We start from the raw sequence: 12,219 nt of genomic DNA on the forward strand, positions 1-12,219 counted from the left end.
AATCAAGTCAAGTCAACTTTATATAGTCCTTTTTACAATTGTTTCAAAGCAGCTTTAACCGGGAAATAAAGCAACAAAGTTTGTTTCAGCAGAAAATAGCGTCAGAGTCCAGCTTAAGTAAGTTCAGTGATGGTTCATTCTTGTCATAAAAAAGTTATTAATTTAGTTCATAAATATATCTACGCTCTGGAGAAAACAGTGATGTCATCGTCCAGCTCAGTTCAGTTCTCATATAATGGTGTCAATGCAGACAGATGTAATATTGTTGAATATTATATAGTTGTAAATCCTATAACTCAAAAAGCATTGACATTATCACTTTTATTTTCCCCTAAACCGTTATAGATGCACTTAAAATAACAACAACAACAACAAAAACTGTATTTTCAGAAAAGCTTACTAGCCTACATTTGTAAATTATTAGCCTACAGTCTCCTGGGGGGTTAAATAATTGTGATTGCAAATATGTATATAAAATGCCCATTAATACATAAATACAAAATTCAACAGATCTCATGGGAGATTTTAATATATAATTTAAAGATCTCGAAAAAAGTCTTAACCCGGTGTAAGTGTGTACATTTTTGCTTGCGAAACCCCCTTAAAATTGTGTTGATAAGGGTAACAATCTTTTTTTTACAGTCTATGGTAAAAATACATTTAAAACCCTTCTTTAAAAAAAAAAAAAAAAACTCGGTAACAACAAAAAACTGTACCAACATTACAAACGCAAACGGTTGGTCAAGACAATCTCCGTGTTGCTCGTGTCTGGCGCGCCGCTATCGTGATTGGCTGCGCAGTGCCACCAGAGCATCTGATTGGTTCCTGATCATTTAAACGCGTGTCCTCCTCCCGCTGGCCCCGCCCCCGCTGGTCCGCGTCCCGTTGGAAGACCCCGTGAAATGCCCCTGAAACTCCCGAAGGCGATTGTTGTGTTTCATTCATTCGCAGCTCGCAGACCGCGCTGGTTTACACGCTTTGGACTTCCTCCCGACCGCTCATTTTAAAAGGGTACGTTTTAAATATCTCTTATTCATTTTTAAAGCTGTCTTTAGTATTATTACATCTCTGCAAAACAGAAACACGAAAACAGGAATAAGGTGTTTAGTTTCAAAGGCTTTTTTTATAAGGATTAACAAACACTAAGCAGATTGGCGGGCTCGCGTGGCGCGTTTTTCGTCGTGTTTTATTACCTATGAGAATCTGTAGATATACACTCTCTCCGTCTACATTATTCCCAAAGAAACTTTATATACAGCAAATATTTAATTTCTTTAAAAGTGTCATTTTGTAGGGGGGTTTGAAACAAAAGGCAAAAATAGTTTGTTTTAAATCGTTTTAAACAAAGATCTGGTGTTATAACTCGTCATTGTTTGTCATTTACAACATTTCAGTCGATTAAAGCCCTTCGCAGTGTAAACAACAGAATCGTGTTTTCACGCGCTCGGGGATTTAAAAGGGCGCGAACGTCGCGCTGTGTGTTCGTGTTCCGGTTTGCGCTGGAACTGCGGGGTATCCGTAGGAACCGCCGTTCGCCTTTTAGCTTTCTGTTTTAAAGCTCCGCCGCAGCACAGCCAGCCTCCGACGGGTTTCACTTCTGCCGGTTAAAGGTATTGAAATCCGACGGTTTAAACGCACACGTCGTGATTAAAATATATTTGCTTATAACCGACATTGTTAGGAACAACTCGCGCGAGCTCAGGCCTAGCGCGTGTTGTAAACAAACGAGAAGCCGGTCGTTCTGCACGGTTTCATTACACGCACTGTAAAGTTAATGTATAACGTTACTCTATTTTTTTAGTGTCTACTAAATGTACGCGTTATGTTTTTAAAGTTTCTGTTGTTTCACCAGTTATCAGCAGTGTGTGCTAGTGCTAATCCACCGACTCTCTTTTCCCCCATGCAGTTTCTCCAGTAAGACGAAATGAGTGATTCCGGCAAGGACACAGTGGCTCCTAAAGAGAAAGATGGAGCAGAGAAAAGAGGACGTGGAAGACCACGAAAACACCCACAGGTATTGCAGTGCTTCCAGGGGGCGTTTTAGATAGATGTGTAAATAATGGGATGGTATATTTCATATCGGTGAGATGAAAACCCTGCCCTTGTTTAGTATTTTAGTTTAAAATGATACCAGAATGGGGGGTGTTTTTACTTTTTGACGTCTGGACTGAGGAAATCTGAACCCACATTTGTTTAACGCAGAAAAGCACTTATCTTTGTTTTGGTGCATTTACAACCCAATGGCACACGCTCCCCATGTGCAGTGGTCATCTGTAGTGGCAGGACGACCAGGGCCTGTAACATGATCTCTTTAAACCAGCAGTAACCCATTTACTGTTTCAGCTGCTCACTGATTGGCTGTTGGGAAATGCCAGCGCTTGATTGGTTCATCCTCCTGTCACTCAGGGCCTCAAAAGTGCATTGGGTTTAAAGTTTCTATTACTCCATCTTGTAATCAGAGCCTTTGAGTAGTAATCAATGACCACCATCAGAAATGACTCATTATGCACCACTATCTTAGTTTCTTTAGAGTATAGTGCTTTTTTTTGTTACTAAACTACAATAAATACATTGCCCCTTTTGTAGCAATGCTACATGCATGACTTTATTGGGTTTGTGCTGATTTTAACCATATTGATAACGTCCATATGTCACATGCTCAAAGTTTAATTGCAGTATATTTCGCAAATGGCAACAACGAAGCAGATTCTCAATTTGTGTTTTCGTAGGTGATTAATTTCTAAAATCGGTTGAGGAAAAGTATGCAACATTTTCAGTAGAGATTAATTTTGGTAATTGTAACCGTATTAATACTTTGAAAATGTACATTTGCACTAAAGACGGCTCAGTTAACATGCGCAGTGTGCCGTTTTCATCCCAATATTGACATAAACTTGGTTTTCTGTCCTTGAAGAGACCGTTGAGTTTATATATTGGCTCTCCATCCAGATGCATACGTTGCACGTTTAACTGATAGTCAGGCTTTAAGGTCTACTACAGTGTATTTGATCCTCTTTTGGCAACCAATGACTGCATGCCACCTGTTGGTCTTAAAGTAGCGCCCAGTTGTGTTCGCGAAGACCAGCACATGCTTTATAAGTTCTCCACCAGGATATGGTGACCCACTCTTGGCTTGTTTGTGTAACTGTGTTTATTTCGATCTTCTTGCAGCAGGAGCCGAGTGGGTCGCCCACACCGAAGAGACCGAGAGGAAGACCAAAGGGCAGCAAAAACAAGCCCAGCTCCTTGACACCGAGGGGCAAAGTGAGTACATGTTCAGTGCACAACTGCCCCCTCTCCACTATCACACACACATTCACATCCGCCCGCCTCCTACTTAAAAACACTAGAGATACTTTAGATTTATAGTAGGGCGGGGGCAATGATTAATCGCATCCACGATAAAAAGTTTGTGTTTACAAAGTACACACATATATGTGTGTGTATAATTTTGTATACATACACACACATGTATATATTTAAAGAAATATTTGCATTTATGCATTTATATTATAAATGAATATACTATATATGAGGAGTTCTTTTCCAAAACGCTATAAATCCATTTCAATAGTTTTCAGGAAAATTACATTTTTTACCTAGACCCACACATTTTGTGAATATTCAATTTATCCTGTTAAAATGTTTTATTGGCTCAGTCTGAACATGTTGAACAATGATTATTAAATCAAACAACAATATTGTTTATGATAAATTAAAAGTTAATTTTTTTTTTTCCAAAACGCTATAAATCCATAATTTTTTTTCAAAACTGCATGGTTTGTCTTTAAAAAAAAAAAACGAGAGCATGTAACATATAATCAGGGGCTCATACTATAAATTAAATTTAGTAACACATTTAGGCTAGAAGTCATTTGGTGCAGAACCTGAAAATAGTAATGATATCAATAGCTATTCAATAAGTTATTTAGTAATACATTCAGAGTAATTTTTAGTAAAGTGTCAAACTTGTAACAAGTAGGACCAATTTGTCCACTACATATGCGTAAAAAAAACGAATTATTAAAAATATTTAATAATGATAACGATATTCAAAAGTAGTGATGGGCACCCCTCCACCACACACACACATGCTTGTATAGGCTACACAGCATGTGAACAAAGCGGAGCGGCGTGACGCTTACATATAGGCTAAGTTAAAAAAAAACTTAAACATACGTTTCATATTTATGTTTAATAATATAGGCTATTGTTATTTTTTTTTATTTCATATATGTTGATTATATGAAAAGGGAACCGCATGAGATGAGTATGATAGGATCATAAGATGACCAATATATCGGAAAACATTTGGAATGGGTCAGACATGATTTTGACCACTTATTAAGTTTTGTTTAGTAGAAAGCCTTTCTTTAAAGTGAATTTCGTTTTGTATAAATTGTATCTTCATTTTAATCAATGTTTCATCAACAAATTGACTGGATTAATAATAAATAAATAAGAAGCGAATATAGCAGACATATAATCAGGACACGGAAGCGCCCGCGCGTGATCTGGAGAGCATCACATAAATTGACCGAAACACAGCGATACTTGCCTCACAATCCTGAGAAGTATTTCTATAAAAAGCTTAAAATGTCTACATTTAAACAAAACAATAAAAACGAAAAGAAATTGGCTACTCTCTGCGTATGTAGGCTAATACAAAGTGTGCATTTCTCTCTATAGAGAAATGAATATAATTTCTCTCTACAGTTCACTACTGCGAAGATGGCGAGTCAGCATAGTCAACTTTATCCTTGCAGCTATATCTGACAGAAAACACTAATTAAAAAATAAACAATTCAAATGTTTCATGCATAGGCCTAATCATTACTTTTGTCGGTTCTTTGTGGCAAGCTTTATGCGTGAGATGCGGAATAGGCAATAAAAAAAAATGCTCATTATGGTTTCTCTCCCATATTTAAATAATTAAATCAATATAAATATGTGATTAAACTTAAATGAACTACTACTAGTCGACAAGAAAACTCACTCATTTTGAGGAATAAATGAACATAAACAAACCTCTGTTCAGAGCGCCACCCTGTTGGATTGCGTAGAACGTTCACCGAATTCTGATTAGTCGAGAGGATTTATCGCGTTTAGGCTAAAAATAGGTTTGGCGCTTATCGCGTTTTGGAAAGAAACTGCATCTTGTAGTACATTTTAAACAAGGAAATATAGCGATTTGGCATGAAATGTTGATGGAGCAGTGAATAGGTTCAGTGCACAGCAAAATGACATGACAAACTCATTTTTTTTTTAAATGGCGTTTATCGCGTTTTGGAAAAGACCTCTTCATATATAGAACACTTTTCTTCAATGTATACATGCATGTGTGTATTTATACAAAATAATTATACACAGCTGTACACACACATATTATGTAAACACAGACTTTTATTTTAATGGTTGCTCCGCCCTACTATAAATCTAAAGTATTTCTAGTGTTTTTAAGCACTAATTAATAGTGGAGAGTTCTTGAGGCCATTTAATCGTGTTCTAATGTTCTAAACGGCTGCTTCACCGCAAGAACCTTTTCTGTAAACATTCTCTTTTGGAACCTTCTATTTATGTAAACGTTCCAAAAGAGAATCTTTTATTTCTGTAAACACTCTTGTTGACAGTCAGTTTCTTGGTGCCTTGCTCTGGTTGTGCGATGTTCACAGCAGTCTGTGTTTGGAGCCTGCAGATCACCAAACCAGGTGCTCGGTTCCGGTGAGCTTCCTGCTAGAGCTTCCTGTGGCGTAGCAGGCGCTGTGTGTTGCAGGTGCACGAGCAGCAGAGATGATAATACCCCCCCTCAACTCTTCCCTCCCCTCCCCGCCATCTACTGTCATGACAACAGCTGTCCCTCCGACCCCTCCCCCCATAAGCACACCGCCTTGGCCTTGTGTGTGTGTGTGTGCATCTCGTAGCAGCTGTCTCTCAGCTCTGGACCAGGTGGCTGACGGGCTGAAGTGCACCGCGTGCTGCTCGTGTCCGTTTCCAATATAATGTCCAGTGAACCCGCTGGCCCGGGCCGCCTGCCAGCACAGGCCCAGCGCTCCCTCTGCTGCTCGTGTGTGTGTGTCGCACCGCGCTCACTCTCTCTTCTCTTTCAGAAAGCAGCTCCGGCTTCGGCACCTGCAGGGACAAAACGCCGCGGACGACCCAAGAAAGCCGTAAGTCCTCATGCGTGTTCTGTGCCTTTAAGAGTCTGCTCTGTGTGGAGGTTCGGATCGTTTTACTGACTCTCTTTGTTGGATCTCGTTCATCAAAATGAACTTTTTTCGAGTCATTTCGTTCATTTAAGTGGCTTTAAATGTCATACTTCTAACAGGCGAATTCATCACACGTCCACCTACACAATCTTGATCATATTCTTTTTCAATTATCAAAAATAATTTACAGGGAGCATAATCACTTTACCTTCCGAGTCCTTGGTTCGTTTGTCACGTGACGGACGCATGAACGACTTACCACTACTGTGGCGTTGCGGCACAAACCCCGACCCCAGTGTTTATGTGGTGAGAAGTTGCCACGGGCAACAGTGAAAATATTTGTCTGCTTCTCACGAGCGATTTCTTTCTCGCCCTCCGTTTCTCCTGTAGGTCTTGTTTATAAGAACGGATCAAATATCTTGAAACGTTTTATTTTGCTCTGTCAGTTTGGCATGTAGTCAGCGCCGCCCTGCATTTCCTCGACAGCTCACGGTGTAGTCATCATCACCCCTGTGTGTCTCCACACTGCATTCCTCTCGCATGAGGCGCTGGCGCGGCTCAGTCCAACATGCCTGCAGGAATCCAGCAAGTTGAGTCACAGAAACCCCAGGCTTTGAGTCACGAGAGTTAGTGCAGCCAGGGCCTTTCCTTCACTTGAACATGGGAAGCTCTGGTTTGATTTTAATAGCATGAATGCCACATTAGTGTTATCGAATGCGTCATCTTTGAGCATCTGTGCAAAGTTTAAGTTGGCAGCAGTCGCATTGTGACCTATAATTACCTAAAGGACTGTGGGTAAATTAATGAAAGCAGTGGAGGTTATGAGTCAGTGGCTCATATAAATACCCACACTTGTGGTCTCTGCACTTGTCTACTTGCATGACGAATTTCCTGAATCTGGTGCAAGTGGGCATGGTGACCACACGTGTCAATCTTTTCTTTTTTCTATAGGACACCAAAATGCAATTGTTTACAGATCTTTTAGATTTTCAATACTTTGAGATTTTACATTTAGAAGTTTACAATTCAATGTAACAGAAGGCACAGTTAAGTAATTGCAATGCTTCTAATTAAGTGATGAAAAGCAGTTGCAAGTGTTGTACATAATACACTCATCTTTGCAACACGTATTGCTCATTTACTTCCTGTCGTGTGCAAACACTGCAAGTGTTGATATATGGCGACTCTGATCGTGTGGAGATTCATTATTCTTCCGTAGTTGAGATGCGCGATTCACAGGGTTCGTACAAGTGCTTGAATTTGACTTTGATTTCCTAAAATCCCTTGCAAACAGCCATATTAATGAAAAGGTTGCTTGAATTATTGAAAGACTGTATATATATATATATATATAAAATGAGTGTTTAATTTTTTCCATGATATTACGCAATATTTTCATGCAAAATGAACGCTGCAGCCTGTCTGATATAGATAAAGTAGGGCTGTCAAATGATTATTCACGATTAATCATCCAAAATAAAAGTTTTTTTTACATAATATATGTGGGTGCATTGTGTATAATTATTTTGTATATATATAAATACACACACACATGCATGTATATTTAAGAAAAAATATTATTTAAATATTAAATATTTATATATAATATAAATTATATATAAATCTATATACAGAATATACATGAAAATATTTCTTAAATATATACAAGCATGTGTGTGTATTTATATATATAAAATAATTATACACAGTGCACCCACATATATTATGTAAAAAAAACTTTTATTTTGGATGTGATTAATCACGATTAATCATTTGACAGCCCTAATATAAAGACATTTCACATGGCCATGAGCATAATATTGCTTCTAAACATCCAAGTGTACAATACAGATTTCATTTTTCAGGTCAATCATATATTCAGGAAAAAAAAAATCAGTTTGATCAAGGAAAGTGATATCTTTGTTAACTTTAACCCTTGAAAGGATACTATGACCGAGTCGTTGTGTACTTTGCGTGTGTGCTGCACTTTTATTTGCGCCATTTTGTTTTATTAGTACATTTCTATTAATCGGTTTACCTTTTTTAGAATTTAAAAGATGACAAAGATATTGTTTGATAAGTAATTTCTAGTCCTTGAAAAGCAGAAAAAAGGAAGTCCTTGAAAGTCCTGGAGTTTGCTTTCACCGAATCCGTACGAACCCTTTATTCAGCGGTTGTGTGAATCTCACAAAGAAATGTTTTTGTGACCATTGCATTCTTGGATACAAAATATAAATTTCTGTTTTCTTCTCTCCAGGAGAAAGAGGAGCAGCCATCCAAGTCCTCTGAGGAGGAGGAGGAAGAAGAGGAGGAAGAGGAACAGTAACCAGCAACTAACTCGTGCTACCTCACAATCCAACGTTATTTCTTCCTGTTGACCAGAGCTGGACTGACACCCCTCCCCCCTCTTCCCCTTCCACTAGTGCCACCCTCGCCCTCCGACTCACCTTTACGCTCTAGCGCCCCCTAGTGTCAGGGAGGACAGCACACTTCATGCGACTTCTCTGTGTAACACCACTGGAAAAAGACTCCGAATACTGTATGTCCATTCATGGATGCATGCACATGTGTATGCACATCTGTATATGTCTCGCACTCAATGGGTAATTGGTGGAAAGCGTCTGTCGTTATACTGGACAAAGATATGCTCTGATGGCGGCTTGACACAAAGCGATTTGCAAAATACTGAAGTTTTCTCTTTCGCAAACCACAGTTTCAGGCCTTGAGAATTCAAGTTTATTTTTACAAGTCAAAGTCTAAGATATGGTAGGTTGTGTGAAATTCGTGTCGTTGTGTACTGGACAAAGGTGAATTGACCTACTCGTTTGTTTTTACTTGGGTTGTGTGTGTGTGTGTGTGTGGTAACTCGATGTCTACCGTTATACTTTTTAGCTACTCCGTGATTCAAGCTAGAAATAAAATGAGCATATTTTTGCTTTAGCATAATCTAGAGGTCTTTTAACGTGTAATCAACATATCATTGAATGCTTTGTCGTGACTTTTTGTTTCTCATAACTCCCTGCGCTGTCTCGCCACCATCATGATTTCACTCTCCGCGAACGCTTGCGTTGTCGGCCCACGGTCAGTGTAATTCATCTTGCCGGACCCGATTGCCTGATGGGTTTTAATTTTGGAAGTGACTTGATTTGTTTAACCTCCCGCTTAAGCATGGCGGCCTGATCCTCGTTCCAAGACTGCACCGTGAATGATTTAACGCCAGCAGTGCTTTTATCAGCCCCACATAAATCTGTTAATCTTGCATGCTAATGTTAAACATTTTTTTAAAATGGAAAATGCTATAGATCATTCCATTCGCTCTCTCGTGATTTCCTTGCGAACTCCCCAGCCGTGTCACCTCTGTCCTGTACCAGTCCTGTTCGCTCTCTTCTTCATGCTGTTTTTTTTTTTTTTTTTGACGTGTTAAATTCCATGTCAGGGAACGCTGATCGGTCCAGTGACTGGGTCTCCTCTCAGAACTTAATGCTGCTACAAACATGGTTAATTAAACCCGGAAAACTGCAACCAGGTCAGTTCTACTCTGGACTTGACCGTCACATTCATACCTCACTTTACAACAGCCTATGACGGATTACTCTTCTCTTTCCTGATGACGTTCAGCTGGTCCCAGTGCAGTGTCTGATCCACTTATAACTGTCTCCAGTGTGGGATTTGTGTTGCTTTTATTTTATTTTCTTCTCATATATAAACATCTGGACACGCCACAGGAATTACTGCATTGAGTCACAGAGATGCAAAACAAGTTCAGACTGTGGTAGAAATATAGGTTTGTGTGTTTATTTTTCTATACGTATTCGTTTGGTGCACTGAATTGACTTTTGATTTGTTGTATCATGGACAAAATGATTTAGTGTGGCACCTAAAGGTTCGGGCTCTCTTCTCTCTCTTTCCTTTCTCTGTAATAAACTCCATCCTGCTAGTTGCTTAGCTCTGAGCCCCATTTAGTCGGTCATGATGGTACTAAGGCTGGTTTTTAACATATGCCCCCTCAATACTGATGTCTTGTTTTTATGTGCCCATGCACAACTGGTTTGGGATCAGTCTTTTCAATGTATACACTCTGCATTTTCTATTGTGGACTGCAGGAATTTATACTCAAAATGGTAATAAAGTTAAGAATTCGTACATATCTTGGTCTGGCTGTATTTCTTCAAGTTATTGCTTGGAACGAACGCAACTCTATTGTAAGAATAAATGAACATTTCCATCTTAACCCTTCTCTCCGAATTAGCCATAATGTGTTCTCCTTCACTTGGTTTCCGTCAAATCCGCTTGGTCTAAAATCCCCATCTACATTTCTGCTTGGAAAACTTTTTTATTTTATTTTTCATTTAAATTATTAATTGTAAAATTACAGCCTGTTATATTGCCCTTCATGAATTAAAAAAGATCAATTGGTTGATTCTGTCTCTCTCTCTCTCTCTGTGCTTTGATGGAAGGGGACTTATACTTTTCTCTGTTTTTACATTAAGGATTATAATTTAGGATTTGTATTGTGAAATTATTTTTTAGTAGTTTTTTTTATATTTTTAAATGTCTTTTTTTTTTTTTTAGTATTGCTTTTACAGCAAATGAAAATAAAAATGGCCAGTTCACAATGTATCTGAACAAGATTAAGGGTTCATATACGTATCCAACATTTAACTTTTTTTTAAGACTTGAACAAATAACTTCATTTGAATAAAGTTAAACACTTTGCTTCAAAACCTTGCTGAAAGTGAAACATGTGTTTATGCTGCTGTCAAAGACTAAAGAACTAATGCAGATGTTGTAACAACAGTAGTTTTAATAGAAGTTCAGCAAAATACACCAATAGAACTGAATGTGCGAGTACATGGTAGCATCTTAACTTAAACTCTTCCAATGGTCATGAAAAACCTGGAAATATAACACAACTCAAAATTGTTTAATTTACTAGAAACTACTCGTGAGTGTTTTCTCTATAGAATGATTAAAATGCCAGTAATTGGACTAAAGATTACAGGCCTCAGACTCCAGCTCAACACACCATGAAAACCACAGGGGAAGGAAACCGGGTCTCTAGAAGAAGTGCTGATGGCCTGTGGGTCCTGTTTAAAGATGGTGGCATGTCTTAACTCGCATGACACATTGAAGGAGCCGTCATCGTGGGAACTTGTGATTGTTCGGGTGCCTGATATGAACAAGTTTGCCGAGTAAACTCGGACAAACCAGAAGTCATTTCACACCCTTTCCCTTCACTTCAACTGGGCTCTCCGCACAGTCAACCAACCTGATTTTAGACCAATCTGCTGGATTGCAGGATACACACAACAGATTTGACATTATCAAATGATTAATGGAAGAAATATTTGATAGAACCATTTGATATTTAACAACCAAGCACCAGACTGTAAAACATGGAAGCTTGTTTCCGCCAAATCCTGCAATTGCAGGAAATAAAGTCAAGAGTTGTGGAGAAGTGGACCGTAACGAAGTACATTTACTTGAGTATACATATATATATATATATATTGGAAACTTATGACTTTAACTTCACTTTATTTGTAAGACAAATATCATACTTGTCACTCCTACATTTCTATCAAGGTCCTCGAGTCGACCGTCGTTTCTATGCAGCAGCTTTGAAAGTCAGTGGATGCTTTTTTGCTTCTTTAAAACATGAATGTTATTTTGCAGGCAGCCTATCAGTAATCACTCTTGTAGGGTCACGTAAAGTTCAATGATTTCCCAGTTTTTTTTAACACTGATCCGTTGATGGCAAAATGGAAGGAAGCGCGGTTCCTCGGTGCAGTGCGCGCGCCACAGCCATGCTTAGAAAGGGTTTCAGATTAAAGATTTGCTTTGTTTGCCTAAAGCGAACCATATCACAGCCTTCAAAACTGTGCCGTCTAATCTGCGGAGGCATATCGAGGGATGTAAACTTAATATCTGGTGGAAATGGAAATTGTCTGTGCTTTTAGAGCTTAAGTTTCCGTATGAAGCAGTGATACTTTCACTGACTAATAATTTTCAT

The 12,219-nt window shown here is 38.7% G+C and overlaps 1 protein-coding gene across 2 annotated transcripts; it reads left to right on the forward strand.

Annotated features, from left to right (window-relative positions):
• Positions 1 to 852: 852 nt before the first annotated feature.
• Positions 853 to 8,870, forward strand: hmga1a (high mobility group AT-hook 1a). 2 transcript variants are annotated; one of them, XM_056233333.1, is made up of 5 exons: positions 853 to 1,011; positions 1,907 to 2,014; positions 3,172 to 3,264; positions 6,108 to 6,167; positions 8,464 to 8,870. In XM_056233333.1, the coding sequence occupies exons 2-5, from the start codon at positions 1,925 to 1,927 to the stop codon at positions 8,530 to 8,532; spliced, it is 312 nt and encodes a 103-aa protein (XP_056089308.1). In that variant the 5' UTR covers positions 853 to 1,011; positions 1,907 to 1,924; the 3' UTR covers positions 8,533 to 8,870. The 2 variants fall into 2 exon arrangements, with proteins under 2 accessions (XP_056089308.1, XP_056089309.1); XM_056233334.1 differs by lacking the exon at positions 853 to 1,011 and adding an exon at positions 1,458 to 1,610.
• The last annotated feature ends 3,349 nt before the right edge of the window (positions 8,871 to 12,219 follow it).

Source organism: Rhinichthys klamathensis, unplaced genomic scaffold (assembly GCF_029890125.1).
Source record: "Rhinichthys klamathensis goyatoka isolate OS25496 unplaced genomic scaffold, OSU_Roscu_1.1 h1tg000368l_1, whole genome shotgun sequence".
In the NCBI taxonomy this organism is placed as follows: domain Eukaryota; kingdom Metazoa; phylum Chordata; class Actinopteri; order Cypriniformes; family Leuciscidae; genus Rhinichthys; species Rhinichthys klamathensis.